The 18,832-nt window shown below is 39.3% G+C and overlaps 1 protein-coding gene across 1 annotated transcript in view; it reads right to left on the bottom strand.

The window, feature by feature from the left end:
- CDH20 (cadherin 20) overlaps positions 1-18,832 on the bottom strand; it is a 50,917-nt gene that overhangs the window by 12,023 nt on the left and 20,062 nt on the right. Inside the window, exons 6-8 of the mRNA XM_007080575.3 lie at positions 12,365-12,618; positions 5,651-5,787; positions 2,761-2,882 (exon numbers count right to left, since the gene is read on the bottom strand). Of these exons, the coding sequence (XP_007080637.2) occupies positions 2,761-2,882; positions 5,651-5,787; positions 12,365-12,618 (513 nt within the window). The remainder of the gene's footprint in view (positions 1-2,760; positions 2,883-5,650; positions 5,788-12,364; positions 12,619-18,832) is intronic.

Genomic DNA, 18,832 nt, shown 5'->3' with positions numbered 1-18,832 from the left:
TATAACTTGGCAAACATAGTTGGGTAAATCATTTCAGAATATCTGACCTGTGAAATCATAAATATATTGGTGAGATGAGGGCCCTGAGGTACAGGACTGGTCCATGATTGGGCTTTTAAAGAATGAGTGAGCAAAGACACTGCCTTGCTGGGTTAGTTTCTGGAGGCTAAATTTCTTTGGTGGCAAATTTGGTTATCTGTAGCAATTGGGAACATAGTGGCCTGCTCTCCTGCCCTCCACTATCCTGACAGGTCAGATTTCCTTCTCAGCCCCACTTGCCATGCAGTATTCTGCTTAGCTGGTTTCATTCTGCCTTTAGCCAGCATCAGGCATGTTGTCTGATTTCTTTGTGGGCCTCCTTCCTGGCTGCTTGCGAGGAGGAAAGCACATATCCCGCCTCGGCGGACACACAGCTGACGACTACCCGACGCCTCTAACCCAAGAAGGCCTGGTTCTTTATACGCCAGACATGCCTACCGAGCTGTGTGCTTTTGAAAAGTCTTCAAAACATGTCCCAGAGCCAAAATCAAGGGGTAGGACTTTCAGTATCTTGGGCTAAAGGTGATAAATATGACAGACTTGTAGCTCATGACCTGAACTTGAAGTCACAAATAAATTGGGTTTCAGAGGACTAATAGGCCATTAAAAGATGTATTTAGAAATGTAGAAATGGGAGATGTACGTGTGTGCTCCAAAAATAAGAGAGGTAGTTGAAGTGCTATTGAGCTGTCAGAATACACCTTCTATTCTGAAGACCTTTAAGAAAGTCAGTACATCATTTCCTGGGGGAGAAGAGGTTAATTTGCTGTGCTGCTAGTCACGTTCTTTATAATAGAGATTAGTAATTAGCTTTGTCGTGTATTATACATTTGTCATGGTAAAATTTTATACAATACAATTTTATATATTTTACTTCATAGGCTATTATGAAATTTTTATATTATAATATAAAAGAAATTATTAAAATCAAGGTCCAGACCTTCTCACTCAAAACTCAATTACCACAGCACAGTAACTTGCTGTTTTTGTATCCTGCCTCCACCAGTCTTCGTTCACATGTAGTCATAACTTTATATAACTGCGAGCGGGCGAGCGTATACAGGTAGTTTTGATACTTTCTCTCTTTACTTATAATAACACAGATCATTTGTTACACTGTAAAGTCAGCATTGTAACTTTTATTAGCTGTGTAATGTTTCAAGTCTTCCTAGAAATTCAATATATGTGGAAGTAAAATTATCCTAGACTTGTTGAAAAAATTTTTAGGAGTGCTATAGACCATTACACTGAATTTTAAGAAACAGTGGATAAGATGATTTAGATGAGAATCATTGTAGGACATTTTTTTTCCCTGTGGAGAATGTGAATCACTTTTGAGTGAGAATGGTGGAGACGTGTGGACTCAATCTTTGGTGAGTATGGACGCCGATAGCAGTTTTGGTTGTACACACTCGTCAGTTTGTGCAGCAAGGTGCCACTTTTCAGGTGTAGAAGTGAAAGCAAAATCTGCATTTCAGCCAGAAGACCTGAAGTACCAAAGCATGAGTCCTTGCCTTGTAGATAGGTGCTTCATAGACTCATAAGTTTCATATTAAAACTATACTGACCCATTTGCCTCACCACCAGAATCCACAGGACCATAGAATATACTTTGGAAGAAGAAATTAGGACTATTGGGGGTCTGTTGGGTTATAGGTAGACAAGAAAGCATCTTACGGAAGCAGGGCCATGGCCTGTGCTCTGAGGTACAGAAGGGTGGGCACAGGGTGGGCAGTAGCCCATTGCACGCATGACTACATGGCTACTCCAGGCAGAGTTCTGGATGTTTCTCAGTTACACCACTTGGGGTTTGATCAACCAAATTATTCATTTACCTTTAAAAGCATATTTTAAAAGAAGGTACAAATATGTCTCTACAGATTATAGAACTATGGCTGTCTCAAATCGGTAGAAACTTGTTCCTTCAGATTCCTTTCCTCTCAAAATTTACGTGACATGAACAACATTAAGAAAATGGTGTTTTAATTGAGGGAGGAGAGAGAGTGTAGGTATTCTAGGTAACAAAGCATTCTGAGAATAGGGCAGGCAGTCCCCCAACAAGGTGCCCTTTGTCAGAAGTTAAGAAAGGGAGATGGAAAGATACAAGAATAAACCTTCCCTACTGCAGATATTTTCAGCTGTTAGTGCTCAACTGAGGAAAAGAGGACTCTTCTCCTGGTCTTCATGGTCCCTCGCTCCCAGGACCCAGAGCACATATTCCTGTAGTCGGTACTATACCGTTGAGTCACAAGATGGGTAGATAAGTTCAGGCCACCCTGTGAATCAGGCTACCATCAAAGCATTGTTTAGGTCATAAAATGCACGGGGGGCTCCACATGCTTTTCCTAACAGACTGTTGCGGCATGATGCACAGAAGTCGGGGACTCTTGTAAACTGCTAGTTTCTGGAGTCTCAATTTCTTTGAGGGCACATTTGGTTATCTGTAATGGCTCTTTTTTTTAAAAATTTTTTTAACGTTCATTTATTTTTGAGACCGAGAGAGACAGAGCATGAACAGGGGAGGGGCAGAGAGAGAGGGAGACACAGAATCTCTGAGCAGTCAGCACAGAGCCCGACGCAGGGCTCGAACTCACGGACCGTGAGATCATGACCTGAGCCGAAGTCGGACACTTAACTGACCGAGCCACCCAGGCGCCCCAGTAATGGTTCTTTTTATGTGTTGGAGATTAACCAACATACACACCACACAGACTGCCTTACCTGCCCTGCTTTGGCATTTTCACATACAAAAGCTTCATAGAATCTGGGGAATTCTGGAGCATTGTCATTCACATCTAAGACTTTGATTGTGACGGAAACACTTCCAACCTGGGAAGGGTTGTCTAAAGAGAACACAAAGAAGACCAAAGGTGAGAGGTCAGCAGTCCAAGAAGGTGGCTCTTTGCTGGAATGGGTTTTCACCTTGTCAGTCTGTCGTTTTAAAGGAATGGGTAAAGAACATGAAGATGGCAAGATAAATGCAGGGTGTGTGTGCTGCCTAGTAAGAGTGCGGTCAGAACGTAGGCGCCTGGGCAAACAAGGGGTGTGTCTGAGAGAGTGTGTGACGTCAGGAGGTTGAGGAGAAGAGTCTGACTCCCAGGGGGTGGTGAGTATCGTAAAACGCGTCTAAAAAAGAGGCTCACGCTTCAGGTTCTGGAATTAAAGACAGGTGAGTTCTGTATTCTGGGCTTGAAAACAGCCCATTTCTAATTGGATGTATACTCTGTGGCATTGCTTGGCTTGATTCCTGTGGAGTAATCAGTTCCTATGGAATAATAATCGAATTATATTTCAGAAGGTTTCAAGCTATTTGTGGGAGTCCAGATAACACTGCACATTTATTTCTGCTTAGGGACTAAGGAGATATTTCAGGATCAAACACACACCAAATCTGTATCTTTAGCCGGGGCAGGAGAAGTTACTCATAATCACTCACGGGGGAGTGTGTCTTTTTGGTCTGTCTTTTGCTTGGCAATGGCACACAGGACAATTTCACAGCCCCAGGAATGTTCCTGCTGTCCTTTTTTGTTTTGGCCACATCCCAGGAAGACAAAATAGAAATTATAAGACACGTAAATTATTCTTCCTAAATAGTTTTATGAAATCTCAGAATGCCTTACTCTTTTTTCCTTTCTTTCCCCCAAAGACCTGTGCTCTGCTATATTTTCCCCTTAAATATTTCTATTGCCTATTTACCAAAAGTGCTGACATACTTAAATTTTTTTCCATTATAACCATGGTACTTGTTTATAGAAGGAATCATGAAAATACAAAAAAAAAATCAGGGTAGATATGATCTACAACCCCACCACCGGCTGTATCCATTATATATGTAATGTTACATATGTGTCCGAAAGTATGGAAACATACACACACATGCATAGACTGCAATTAAGCAAAATTAAAAAGTTGGATTTAGAACTTTTAGGAAGTATTATCCTGTGTCATTGAAATATGCTTTGAAGACATGTATGTTAATATCTGCTGATAATCTCATTTTACTGTGTGGTTATAACAATTTACTCAGACTCGTGTTATTAGACTTTTAGGTCATTCCCACTTTCCCCCTTATGTTAAAATAACACTGCGGTAGACATTTGGTGCATGGATTTTTGTTGGTATCTATGATTATTTCTTTAAGAGGGTTATTATAAGTAGAATTCTTGAGGAAAAAGACTGTGAATATTTTTGATAATCTTAATTCAAAACGTACTTGCCCATTTGCCTCTCTGAATGGCTGTACATAATTCTGCCAGTACCTCAGGGTCTGCATTTCCCTGAACTTTTACCATCACCAGGTGTTATGAAAAAAAATTGAGTATAGTAGTAAATACTCCACTTTTTTGTGAAGTTTATAATAAATGTTAATCTAGTTTTTAGTAGTTTTCCATTTTTACATTTATGTTCATAAATCTGCCTTTTATTACTTTCTTTAATGTTTATTTTTGAGGGTGAGCGAGCACGAGTGGGGGAAGGGGAGAGAGAGCATGAGAGAGAGAATCCCAAGCGGGCTCCGTGCTGTCAGCGCAAGCCTGATGCAGGAATCGAACTCACGAACTGTGAGATCATGACCTGAGCCAAGATCAAGAGTCAGATGCCTAACTGACTGAGCCACTCAGGCGCCCCATAAATCTGCCTTTTAGTGCAAGATGTCTCAAATTTTTGTGTCCATGTTTGTGTGTATGTGTGTGCATAGTAAGGGTGATATATTATAAATGCTGCCTTTCATCCAGTGATGATATTTTATACTTAAGGACAGCAACCCCCTTCCCCCCCCCCCCCCACACCCATGTGCCACTCTTGCATGTGGATTATTTTGAGCTGAAGGACTTGAAGCCCTGTGGGTTCAAGACAGACTTTTGTCCCTCCCTTAACCCACAGAGAAGAATCTAAATTGGGAACTTTTCCCAGAATAAGGGTTATCAACAGATTTTATTTGAGTGACGCATCTGTATGGTCAGGCTAGCCTCTGATTACTAAACATTTGCTTTTCTTATAGTCCTGTAAAGTGCATTCCTTTCCTTTGAAATTCCAAACTCCTACCCCCTTCTCTGTAGTTCAGAATGACAGGTATAGCTCATTGTGCCTGTCTTTGGAATTTTTATGTCTGTGTGGATTCCCTGTATATACGCCTGTTAAATTAGATTTTCTCTTGTTAATCTGTCTCATGTCAATTTGATTCTTAGTCCAGCTGTACGGACGCTTGAAGGGGACAGGAATTCTTGCCCCCTGACCATACTATTTGTGTGCATTCCAGTCTTCTTAAGGATTCAAAGCCTTTTAGGTTTCTCAGGAATTGTCCCTTTCTTCATATAGAAGTCTAGCTCCTTGATTTAAGGATGCTATTTTTGGTATTGCTTTTGTGTAGTGTCTTGTTTTTTATTTTTTATTTTTTATTTATTTAGTTTTTAATCTCTAGCACAGGACTAGGTATATCGGAGATACTCAGTAAGTATTTGAACTAAATGCATTCACTTGCTTGTATAAACCATAATTTCCGTCTCTTCCCATAAAGAATGTAATGCTTGTTCCAACAAGCTCTAGAAATGTCTACATTTTACAATGCTTGTATTTTGTCACATTATGGAGAGCAATTTATTGTGTTACTTACTCATTTCCATAGCAAGGACAGTGATATTATGCCAAGAAAACTCCTCCCGATCAAGGGGTCTTGCAGTCATTAGGGCACCTGTTGTAATGTCAACATAGAAGAATCTTCCAGGGTCACTGCTTCTGTCAATGGAATATCTGCAAAAACACAGATTAAATGCGTTGCTTTATTTGGATAAATATACTACAGCATATTTCATGAGAGAACTGAGTGCATACTATGGGAAACATGGTGCAACGAGTTCTGAGTTATGGACACTTAGAAGACTGCATTTGCTGTTTTCATCATGTCCAGATACAATCCCCCACCAACGCCCCCCCCCAAAAAAAACCCATAAAAAACCAACAACAAAGTATTACTGCTTGAATTTTCTCATTCATAAGTTGAAATAAAACAGGGTACCAAGGCTTAGGGCAGTTTTAAGCCAATTGAAGATCCATTTCAGCTTTTTAAATCTTAATACTGCCCCAAGGCTTTTGGGACATTCTGAGTATCAATCTCTGCATGTCTTTGTTCAAAATGAATTTTATTCACTTAAGTTTTTGAAATGCTGGATTGGAACTGGAAAAATTGTAGTTAGTGTTTCCAGTCCCTATAATTAGTATCACCTATTGAGAAGGAAAGATTTTGCATTAGGTCCTTTGTAAACATGCTAATGACTGATCTGACAAACACAGTAATAGTGTTTAATAGCTAGAGAGTCCTTATTCATGCAATATTTTTAGTAGGGCGAACGAGGTTTGACTGGGTTGCATCATGTAAATAAACTTGGAATTTATGAATTTATGGGGCACAACTTGTTAGAAAATATCATGTAAGTTATATAATGAATGGGATATACAAAGCAGATGTTCCATAACCCAAATGGCTACATTCTTGTTCAGGCAGTGCGCTTCATTGCATTTATCTTTCATGTTCAGTGTCGACCAAAATTCATCCTTACACAGGAAAAGAAGGATATTTACCTGACGGTTTTAGACCTCTGTAAGGACAGAATGCTTACCTCATAGTTTGCTATTGTCTGTATCCTTTGAATTATTATTTACCTGGGTACTCCATAATTCCTGTTGAACCTGATTTGGCAGTCTGACCCTTTGTGTTCTTTCACGTGGTCCTTATTTGGGGAGATTCAGTTAGTGTGGAGGGAGATTCAGACATCTGTACGTTTAAAACCCTCCATAATATGTCACCATGATTGAGAACCATTCTTGAGAATCTATGTAGTCCTTGGTAATGGTGAATAATTATAATAGCTGCCATTTATGGAATACCAGATATTTTATAGCTTCTTTTAAAATTCTTATAAAATCTCTAGGAGGTAGGTATTCTCTCAATTAGCAGAAAAGAAAACTAAGAGAAGTTAAGTCACTTTCATACAGTTAAACAGCTAATAATTTGCAAAGGTAGCACATATATATTTATATATGTACATGTAAAAACTACTGTAATATATTGGGTTCAGAATTCTATTTAGAGTTCTCAGCGATTACAGTGTATATCTTAAAGTTGTGGAAACTGGGAAACTGCCATTTTGATGGGAGTGATAAGTTTCTCTAGTGCATTGTTTTTCAGACTAGCGTTGAAGAAAATGAAATAGAACATACGCATGCCAGACTGCTGTGAGGGTAAATATTGATGGTAAAACTCCTGTTTCAAATATGTACGAGGGTGTAGATATGTATATATGCACACACACATACACACATATGTATGTGTGTATTATGTCATGTATATGTATTATTTGGTAAAATGTTTTCTTCCAAAGACGTATTTTTTTTTTTTCTGTAGGAATTCAGAATGGCTGTTCAGAGATTATGAATTAAAGGGAAAGGTGACCACTAAGGGCTGGAGAAGTTGGAATCATTTCAGTTATAATTCTCCAAGAGTTGGGAAATTTAAGGAAGTACATTAATGCCTTTCTCTGCTTCTGACCCTATTTAATGAACACTTACTGTAGCCAGGCACTGCTTTATACACCTTACATATATTGGCTCATTTAATACTTACAGTATCCCTAAGAGGTAGGTACAGTGTCTTGATTTTTTTTTTGTTTTAAATTTTTTTTTCAACGTTTTTTATTTATTTTTGGGACAGAGAGAGACAGAGCATGAACGGGGGAGGGGCAGAGAGAGAGGGAGACACAGAATCGGAAACAGGCTCCAGGCTCCGAGCCATCAGCCCAGAGCCTGACGCGGGGCTCGAACTCACGGACCGTGAGATCGTGACCTGGCTGAAGTCGGATGCTTAACCGACTGCGCCACCCAGGCGCCCCAACAGTGTCTTGATTTTATAGGTAGGGAAACTGAGGCTTGGATTGGTTAAGTCACTTGCTCAAGATTGAAATCAAGCCTGGGCAGTTTGGTTTCTGGTTCCTGCTAACCACCACACCATTCCGCCTTACTGCACATGGAAAGTAGGAAATTCTTTAAGGGAACACGGCCTTCTCTCTTCTTGAAGATAGATTAAGCCATGATAGCAAACTATTGGCTTCTTAATAAAGAACCAACAATACCTAAAAATTTCACTTAAAATTAATTGGAGCGTTTCTTTTCTAGGTGTAATTAGTGATGTAGTTTTAAAGTTCACTATTTGAAGAGTTGAATTTGTCTTTGGAAAAAAGTACTGGTTGGCTCATGACAGTCTTTTCTTCAGTCAGCCATTCAGCCCACAGAGCCATAACCCTGGTGGCGGCTCTCCAAGCGGTAGGCACAGTGCCGAGGCAGCCCCCGGCCTCTATGATGCGCCAGCTTTCTACACTCAGACCTACAGCGCCACAGCAAATGTCACAGACAGTGTAGGAGATGGAGCGACAGAAGTAACTGACAGAACCCTGACGGTACTGCCTGGTGACATACCGAGCAGAAGCACCACACGCTCGCCTCAGAGAAGCCTTCCTCAGCAGGTGGAACCCCCCTCCGATTTCCCAAAGCAGAAGCTACTGAATTGCGGCAGCAGTAGCATTCCCTGCCCTGGATGGGACGCTGGGCCAGTTTTCAGGAGGCAGGAGAACAAATTAAAGGTGTAGGTACAGATGGAAAATGGGACATTGGGACACACTAGTGAATTATGTAGGTGGTTTTCCTTTCTCTAACCATAATATTCTCACCTATTATGGGCAGAATAGGCATAATATACACAGACAAAACAGCCTTCAGTGAACAATAACTAGTGTTTGTTGGGCTCCCTGCTTAATGGCTTGGCTGAGGACACACTCGGAATTTGGGAGCGATTTGAAGGTAGGGCGTCAACGGGCAGGCTTGCTAAATCCACACACACACACACACACACACACACACACACACACACACACACACCGTAGGAGAGCACAGGAGGGCAGGCTGTTTCCATACCAGCAGAAGTCTATTTCAGTTGCCAAATGGTTCAGTTTCCTGTTTGCCAGAAGTGCCTGTAGCATTTATTAAAAAATTTAGGAGATCCTAAATTGTTTAGGAGATATTAAACATTATATTTTTCATGTATATGTAACTAAATATTGAGATTTAGTTTTGGGGTTTACTAGTAAATCACGACCAGTTTATACGCCTGAACGTGCCATAGACTTTCTAGAAAGGAGATTATAAAAGTCCTAACAATCTTTTTAAAAAATTAAATGGCCTTTTATCTATAACATTTTAACTTCAGGTGATATATTGATTTTAGGGCAATTTAATATGTGTTTGCTTTTTAGGAATATAAATCTCATTAATTTTAATAAAAATGTAGAAGATGAAGTAGCCAAGGTGCATATAACATGCAAATTATTTTAAAAGAAAATAACTTCTATAGGAAAAAATAAGGATAAAATGAACAATTTGGGGAAAGATAACAGGACAGTAATTTCCAAGTGGGATTATTAAATTATCTCCAGAGATTTGATTTTAAGTGTTTTTGCTTCTGAGAATCCAGGACCCCTGATGTTCTACTTGGGTTTAGGGACCATTCTTTATTGCTGTGAGGCTGTACAAAGAGTCAGGGACCCTAAAGCTAGCAATATGAATTCTCCTTTGCACCCAAAATGCAGAGGGAAAATTACCCCCAGTTCTGATAAGTGGAATCCCTTGCCCTCTCTGCCTGAATGCTTATCTGTTGTCTCCAGGCCTGTGGCCGTCAGGCTGTTCTTGCCAGTTTCTCTCTCAGGACCTAGAGTGCTGCCCCAGAATACGTCCAGTGGACCCTGCTCTCTGCCTCTGGCCGAGTCATTCACTCGTGGATTCCTCCTGACTGGGATCTATTGGAATAGAAAGCCTCTTCATTATCTACCTTCCTGATGCTGACCCACTGATGGTTTTCTTTTTCTTTTTCTTTTCTTTTTTTTTTTTTTTAACGTTTATTTATTATTGAGAGACAGAGAGAGACAGAGCATGAGCAGAGGAGGGGCAGAGAGCGAAGGAGACACAGAATTTGAAACAGGCTCCAGGCTCTGAGCTGTTAGCACAGAGCCTGATGCGGGGCTTGAACCTACAAACCGCGAGATCATGACCTGAGCTGAAGTCGGATGCTTAACCGACTGAGCCACACAGGCCCCCCTACTGATGGTTTTCAAAGGCCAGTCATCTGAAGCAGCATTTTCTGTTAGCCAGACAGGGTTTCTTAATTGTGTGTGCCTTACTGCTCCATGGCAGTAGTGGATGTAGGCCTGTTGGTATCTTGCTTTCATTCTACATATGTCTTGAGATCATGACTTCAGTCTTGAATACTGCACATACACTCTAGGGTGTGTGTTTTCTGACTCCATTCAGTCCCTTTTGCTTGTCATTTAGCAGTGTGACTCGTCTAACAGTCATATTTCCAGTGCTAACCATGTGGAAGTCCAGAGTTAGAATCCAAAAAGAAGATGCAGAAGTATCCACTGGGTCTTCTGATTGACTGTTTTAGACATGGGCTCTGATATTTTCAAGCTTGTGTTTGTTTTACTTCTCTCTTCCCCCCATAAAGTTTTATTCTCTGAAGCTTTCCTCACAGTATCTTCCCTAACATGAGTAGGTTAACTAATTGATTAGAAGATACATATATTATATCTATGATATATTATTTTATCTCTAATATATGATAGATATAATATATATGTGTGTGTGTTTTCTTGCCTTCTGAAAGTATGAATTTACAGAATTTGTTTCATTTATGTTATGGTTATTATGTATCATTTCTGTTGGGGATAATATAGTTTCACTAACTTTTTCCTTCCTATCATACATTTAAAAAGTTTAAGGTTGAAATATCACTTCTATAAAGTTGGTATAATTTATACTAGAAAGATTAGTTGGCTTCTAACAATCAGAGATCAGAATTCAAGCAAAATCATTTTAGCCGTTTCTGTAATGCCTGAAAATGTGAAATGTTCACTAATTGGTTAGACGAAGCAGATTTCCCCTACTATAGTTATTCTCAGGAGAGAACTGTCCTCGTTGAACTGAAGAAGCACATTTTAAATACAAAATAGCACTAGGTGAAGGAAGTACCCATGATAGAAAAGGCATTTGATAAATTGGGTGCATTTAAAATGTATTGTCTGCATGCACCAAAGCCCCAGATCCATTTTACCATGTGGCTTCCACAATGAATGTGACAGATGGCCTCAAACAGCCTTGGAATCCTGATCTTTTGTGTTGAGCTTCAGAGGCTTGGCAGTTGCTCTGGAAGGTTGAGGTGTCAACCTGTCCACCAGCTGTTTGCACTTTGGTTCCAGAATTGATGGGAGGAAATGCCCATGGCTGTAGGAGCCGCTCTCCTCTGCCCCTTGATGGGGAAGCATCTTGATTGGAATCTTTAAGTTCAGAACATACTTTGGAGAGACTGATCTGAAGGCTTGAAATAGAAAGCCCTGTCTGGCCATTCTACATGGGATTGAAGCCTTGGACAGGAGTAGTTTCTATGTTTTTTTCTATAGTGTATGGAAATACATATAGTATACTTTTTTTCTAATCTTTTTAAAGTAGAAAAATGTTCCTAAAAATTGAGAGTGTGCCATGATCACTTTTGTATTCCTCACTAAGATTTGACAATTAAAGAACTGTTTTTTAATGTTTATTTTTGAGACAGAGAGAGAGAGAGACAGAGAGAGAGAGAGAATGAGCAGGGAGGGCAAAAAAAGAGCGAGACACAGAATCTGAAACAGGCCCTAGGCTCTGAGTTGTCTGCATAGAGCCTGATGTGGGGCTCAAACTCACGAGCTGTGCGATTATGACCTGAGCTGAAGTCAGATCTTAACCAACTGAGCCACTCAGGTGCCCTAAGATTTGACAGGTTTTTTTTTTTTTTTTTTTTTTTAATGTTTTGGTAATATATGTGTCTGTCTGTGCTTTATGTGAATTGGTAGTTCTCAACTGGGGATGCTTTTGACTTCCCCACCCCTTCCTCCTGGGACATTGGTAAACGTGGGGACATTTTAGGTTGTTGCAACTCAGGGGTGCTACTGGCATTTAGTGGGTAGAGGCCAGAGATGTTGCTAAACATTGTACCATGCACAGAACAGCCCATGACAACAAAGAATCCATCTCAAAATGTCACTAGGGCCATGATTGAAAACTAAGGTGTGTGTATGTGCACACGTGTGCTTTTTGCTAAACCAGTTGACAGTGAGTTGCCGACATAATACTTCTAAATAACGTGAAAAGGCCGTGTTATTTAAACAGGAAGAACTAAGGAGAGTCTTCAGAAGAAGCAAAAGGGAAAAAGTGCTAGAAAATGTAGGAAAGGTGAAATCTGTGGAAAAACCTGATTGAGTTGTTGGTCACATCTGGGTCCTTGGCAGAAATGATCTGTATGGTTGTTCCAATTGCCACATCCTCAGGAACCTCCACAAAATAAAAGCCAGGTTCAAATATGGGGGGCTCATCCACATCTTCCACACTGATGTGCACTGTTGTTGTGTCCTGAAATGGGCCTAGGTTCAGAAAACGCATCTCTAGGTGAGGATTGGCTCCTTCCACTTTCAAGGTGTAACTTTTCTTGCTTTCAAAACTCAGGGGCTGAAAAGTAACAGTAACAGGAAAATTGATTAGCCGTGAGCATGTATGTCAAGGTTCTAAAGGATGGCCAAGATTGACGGCTAGGGGTGGGTTTCCATCCTCATTAAAATGGTGGGAAAGAGGCAAAGGGAAAAACAAGGGAATTTTTCCCTTGTTCTGTATTTCTTGTTCTTAAGGTCATTTTCCACAAATCGGGTAAAGAAGGTAAGGAAGATGCTAGACACCTCAGAGAGTGAAGGCAGCCAGTGTCCTGATCAGGACATCCACTGTACTCTGGGCAGGCTCAACTCTAATGTGCCTCCTCTTTAATCAACCTCGTTACCTTATCTTTAGAGATACTCCTTTGTCTGAAAAGATGGGATAATTAAGAGAGATTTTGAGGCCAGTTTCAGAATATACATATAACTGAGGCCTAAGTCTTTTCCATTTTCTTCTTAAAAAAATTCTTAAGTACAGAGGCAATAGTGAATTTTACCCCCAAGGAGCTACCATAAGCACCTTACAAGGGTTCTCAGAGCACTGTGTTAGATCAGTGTTTGTGTATTAAGTTTACCATAGCTGTTCTCCTGTAAAATCTCTTTTAAGAACCTAAGTCCATGGCCTCATTTTACAGTTGGAGAGACTGAGACACAGGAAGCTCAGAATACTGGGCTAAGCAGACATGGTTACGTAGTGTCAGAGTGGAAATGCTGGTCTAGATTTTTTTTGAATGTTTATTTATTTTTGAGAGAGAGAGACAGAGCACAAGTGGGGTGGGGCAGAGAGGGTGAGGGAGACACATAATCCGAAGCAGGTTCCAGGCTTTGAGCTGTCAGCACAGAGCCTGATGCGAGGCTCGAACTCATGAACTGTGAGATCATGACCTGAGATAAAGTTGGGTACTTAACACACTGAGCTACCCAGGTGCCCTGCTGGTCTAGATTTTTAAATTCCTCATTCAGAGGCCATCCACAAAACTTTAACTTTGTCTGGTAACATTCCATGTTATACATACAATTTTTTTGATGGTTCCTTTTTTTAAAATCTATTCATACCTTAAGAATATTTTGTCAAAAAAAAAAAATACAACATTTTAGGGTAGAAAGTGAACTTGAATGGTATCCCTTAAGAACGATCCGTTTATTTTTATGTTAAAAAAAAGAATGATCCATTTATTTTTTTTAAAAAAATATCAAAATGTTTTGAGCAACAATTACCTGAAAACATCACCAATAATAAAAAAAAAATCATGGCAAGTCCAACCTTTAAAATAATTACAGTGGGTAGCGAAGCAGTAACTAAAGCTTAAAAGTCACCTGTCCACTTGGCAGTGACTTAAATTTTTCTAACTAAATATTCACTGGCACTTTTTTTCATAAAATATGCTGCATGTCAGCACATTTGATGTTAGAAAGAGGCATGTGTCCATTTAATTAAGTGCTTAGCTTTTGAGAAACAGCAGAAGTGGCTTTAATTAAATTGGGTATTTTCAAATTCTAACAAAACATTGTTTTGTTGTTGTTCCCTTACTACTTGTTTTGCATTTACTTACAACATACACATTGTATTCCTTGTGTCCTGCTGTCAGCCATTCCCATTTAAAACCAGGCACCATTTCCACCAGCTTGCCTGTCTCCTTAGTTCTTAGTCAAAAGGCAAGGCTTCAGGGGTGCCTGGCTGGCTCAGTCAGTAGAGCATGCAACTCTTAATCTTGGGGTTTTGAGTTTGAGCCCCATGTTGGGTTTAGAGATAACTTAGTGAATAAGTAAATAAATAAAATGGTTTTAAACAAGGCAAAGTTTTATTAACAGGGAAATCTACCACTCAGATTATATGATAGGAAGGAGTAGTTTTACTTGAAGGAATAGTTTTACCAATTATTTATCTGTGTATTTAAAGTTTATTGATTTATCTTGAGAGGTACAGGGACAGTGTGACTGGGGCAGGGGCAGAGAGAGAGACCAAAAACCCCAAGCAGGCTGTGCACTGTGTCAGTGCAGAGCCCAACAAGGGGCTTGAATACACCGAAGTGTGTGATCATGACCTAAGCCAGATGCTTAACTCACTGAGCCACCCAAGTGCCCTACGAATTATTTTATTTATACTTACTCTCAAAATTTAGATATTCATCTATTCCTGTTAGATTACATTATGTTCTCTTAGAATTCTTGCTTATTGGTAACCCAAAGTAGGCACTGTTGTTTATGGTAGGTTTGAGCTAGGTAAAGTTTGTTTTCCTTAATTTTAAGTCATTTTGTAATTTGGTATAAATTTGTATTATTATTTTTTTAATGTTTATTTTTGACAGAGAGACAGCGTGAGCAGGAGAAGGGCAGAGAGGGAGACAGAGAATCCAAAACAGGCTCCAGGCTCCAAGCTGTCTGCACAGAGCCCAATGCAGGGCTCGAGCTCACAAACTGTGAGATCATGACCTGAGCTGAAGTTGGATGCTCAATTGACTGAGCCACTCAGGCACCCCATTTTGTATTTTCTTTTTAATTAAGGTCTAATTTATATACATTCAAATTCGTCTTTTTTTAGTATAAAGTTTTGTAAGTTTTAACACATAGTTATGTTTCCACCGTGATAAGATATGGAACAGTTCCATCACTGTCATTACCCCACCATTGCTCCTTGTCCAGTGGCTCCTTTGTGGTCAGTCCCTCCTACTGGCAACCACTGATCCATGTTGTGTCTCTATTATAAGAACGTAGTAGGGGCACCTGGGTGGTTGAGCATCTAACTTTGGCTCACGTCATGACCTTGTGGTTTACGAGTTCCAGCCCCGGGTCGGGCTCTGTGCTGTCAGCCCAGAGCCTGGAGCCTGCTTCAGATTGTGTCTCCCTCTCTCTCTGCCCCTCCCCCACTCACCATCTGTCTCTCTTTCTCTCTGTCTCTCACTCTCTCTCAAAAATAAAAATTTAAAAAAAACATAAAAATTAAAAAAAATGTATAAATGGAGCTGTTCAGGAAATACTTTTTTGAATCTGTTCTTTCACTAGGCATGATGCGTTTGAAATTCATCCATGTTATTTTGTGAATGAATAGTCTGTCCCTTTTTATTACTATTTACTGTATGGATATGGGTGTACCAGTTTATTTATATCTTCTCTACTCGAGGTACATTTGGGTTGTTTCCAGTTTCTGATGGTTATGAATAAAGCTGCCATGAACATTTGCATACAGGTTTTTGTGTGAACATAGATTTTTATTTAATTTGGGTAAAAACCTAGGAGTTGGATTGTAGGATTATCTGGTTAAATGTATTTTTAACTTTATAAGAAACTTCCAGACCAATTTTTATTTATATATTTTTGTAAGTTTTTTTTGTTTGTTTTTGTTTTTTTTTTTAGTCTTTGTGAGAGAGAGAGTGTGAGTGGGGGAGTGGCAGAGAGAGAGGGAGACAGAGGATCCGAAGCGCCCAGGTGGCTTTGCACTGACCACAGCAAGCCTGATGTGAGGCTCGAACCCACAAATTGTGAGATCATGACCTGAGCTGAAGTCGGATACTTAACTGACTGAGCCACCCTGACACCCCTCCACACCAGTTTTTAAGTTTTTTTTTTTTTTTTTTTTTACATTTATTTATTTTTGAGAAATAGAGTGAGAGACACAGTGTGAGCGGGGAGGGGCAGAGAGGGAAGGAGACACAGAATCTGAAGCAGGCTCCAGGCTCTGAGCAAACGGTCAGCATAGAGCCTGATGCAGGGCTCGAACCCATGAACTGTGAGATCATGACCTGAGCTGAAGTCAGACGCTCAACCGACTGAGCAACCCAGGTGCCCCTCCACACCAGTTTTTAAAGTGACTGTATCATTTTGAATTCCCTCCAGGAATGTATGAAAGTTCTAGCTGGTCAACATCCTTGTCATTACTTGATTTTATCCGTTTTTCTGATTTTAGCCATCCTAGTGGATATGAAGTATCTCATTGTGGTTTTGATTTCTATTTCCCTAATGTCTAATGTTTAGCAGTTTTTTATATCTTCTTGAAGAGTTCTTTATATATTCTGTATTCAAGTCCTTTATCTGACATGTGTTGGCAAATATTTATTCCCAACCTGTGATTAGTTGTAACAGTGCTTTTGAAGGGAAGAAACTTTTTTTTTTTTTAAGAGAGAAAGAGAGAGCATGTATGGGTGCTTGTGGAGGAGGGGCTGAGTGAGAGAAAAAGAGAATTTTAAACAGGCTCCATGACCAGCACAGAGCTCGATGTGGGGCTCAATCTCATGACCATGAGATCAAGACCTGAGCCGAAATCATGAGTTGGACACTTAACTGACTGAGCCACCCAGGTGCCCTGAAGAAAAGAAACTCTTACTTTTAATAAAGTCTTGTTTATCACTTTCTTATTGGGATTTTGGTGTCATATCTAAGAAATCTTTGCCTGATAAGGGTCAGAAAGATTTTCTTCCATGTTTCCTTTTAGAAATTTTATAGTTTTAGTTTATTACGTTTAGGTAAGTATATGATCCATTTTGAATTTGTTTTTGTGAGGTAGTAAAGTGGTTTCTCTTGCATATGGATATCCAGTTGTTCCAGTACTATCTGTTGAAAGGACTAAAGTGAGTTTTTAGTTATTGCTAAAATTTTTTTGGAAATAAATTACCCAGTGATGATTACATTAAGATTGTCTCCTCACTTAAGTAATTTTATGATTTAAAATTGAAAGAAAGCATTGCCCGAAATACCCTAAGCTTTAAGTTGCTCACAATTGATATAGGAATTTGACTTTTGTCCTGAAAAGTTTTTGTACTTATTTTTTAACATCAAAGAATTGTTTATTTCCATAGTCATAATAGTAAATCAAAGAAGAATAATCTTAGAACCCAAGTTCCAAATTCAAGAAATTTCCTAGACTTAGAGCACATAAGAAGAGCCATTATATTCTTGCAAATTGAACCACAAAAATTGGGCACAAAATAGTGATGTACTTTCCTTCAGCAGAATTAATTATTCCTTCTTCTGTTCCTATAGTACTTTGTCATGTTTTGTGGTTCTTTTATTACGGTTCTTCTTTCTTTGTTTTACAAATGTGACCCTGTTGGTTCTTTTCACCAAACTCAAGGGCAAAGGCTAAGAATTAGATTTTTATTCCCCAGTGCCTAGCAAGGGCCTAAAACCTGAAAGGCAGCAAAAAATGTTACATTGAATAGTGCAAAAAAGTTTTTCAGTTCAAGTATTGACGAGTATTGACAAGTACCAGTTGGGTGATAATATACACAGATTTTATGTTACAGTATTTCAGTGATTTTAAGGCGTGCATCTTTTCATATTTTAACATTTTGGAAATAGAGTTGTTTCTCCAATTGATGGCATCTTACAGTTGCTTTAGGCCCAGCAGGAGATAGCATGCATGTATTTCAGCTGAGTTCTGCACATTGTTGGGACTACATGTGTTGAACTTTATTACCTTCTAAAATGTCTCCAGAATGATTATACTATGATTTGACAATGAAACAAAAATTGTTGTGTGGGCAGAATGGCCTGGAAACAACAGCAGGGAGTAACTCTGATATTAGTGAAGCACATGTATCTGTGTCAATAAGAGCTTTTTACAAAAAAAACCGTAAGGAAGAAGAAAGCATTGTATCATTTGAATTGCAAGAGTTTTTTTTTCTTTTTTAAAGTGCAAGAGTTTTTTTTTTCTTTTATAAAACAATGATGTGATTTACATTTCATGAGCACCTTAGATTTGACGAAATATGGAAGTTTTGCTTTTTGTGGCCTGCCTAAGAGGAAAATGGACTCCAAACAATTGCTTGTTGTATGCTGGCAGATAGAAGACATGCTGAAGACTGGAGTAGGGCATAACGGCACGCTCGTCTAGAATAAAGAGCAATCTGAAAAATACGTGTTTCAAGTTATCTTTCAAGCATTTGAGTTAAGAGACTGGAAATCAATTGATTGATTACTTAAAAGCCAAAAAGACCCAAGATACTGGGTAGTAATCAGTGTGGTTTTATGAAGACCCAATTCTATCAATTCAACTTAATTTTTCTTTTTGAAAAAGTATGTGCTTTTTAGACAAATAACAGGGCTTATGGAAATAAATCAAAAGCAGAACTTCTGTTTCACTTTTATATGACATTATTAATGACAAAGTAGGAAGATGGGTGTGGGTCAGGCATCTGAGTGAATGTTGTTCCAAAAGTACAGACTGAGCAGTCAATAGCCTCTAAAGTATTTATTATATTTGACTTGTCCATCTACCCAACTTATTGACCTCTTTTTTA

This window comes from Panthera tigris, chromosome D3 (genome assembly GCF_018350195.1).
Source record: "Panthera tigris isolate Pti1 chromosome D3, P.tigris_Pti1_mat1.1, whole genome shotgun sequence".
In the NCBI taxonomy this organism is placed as follows: domain Eukaryota; kingdom Metazoa; phylum Chordata; class Mammalia; order Carnivora; family Felidae; genus Panthera; species Panthera tigris.
Note: the sequence above shows the minus strand (reverse complement) of the source record. Positions and strands in the feature narration are given on the sequence as shown.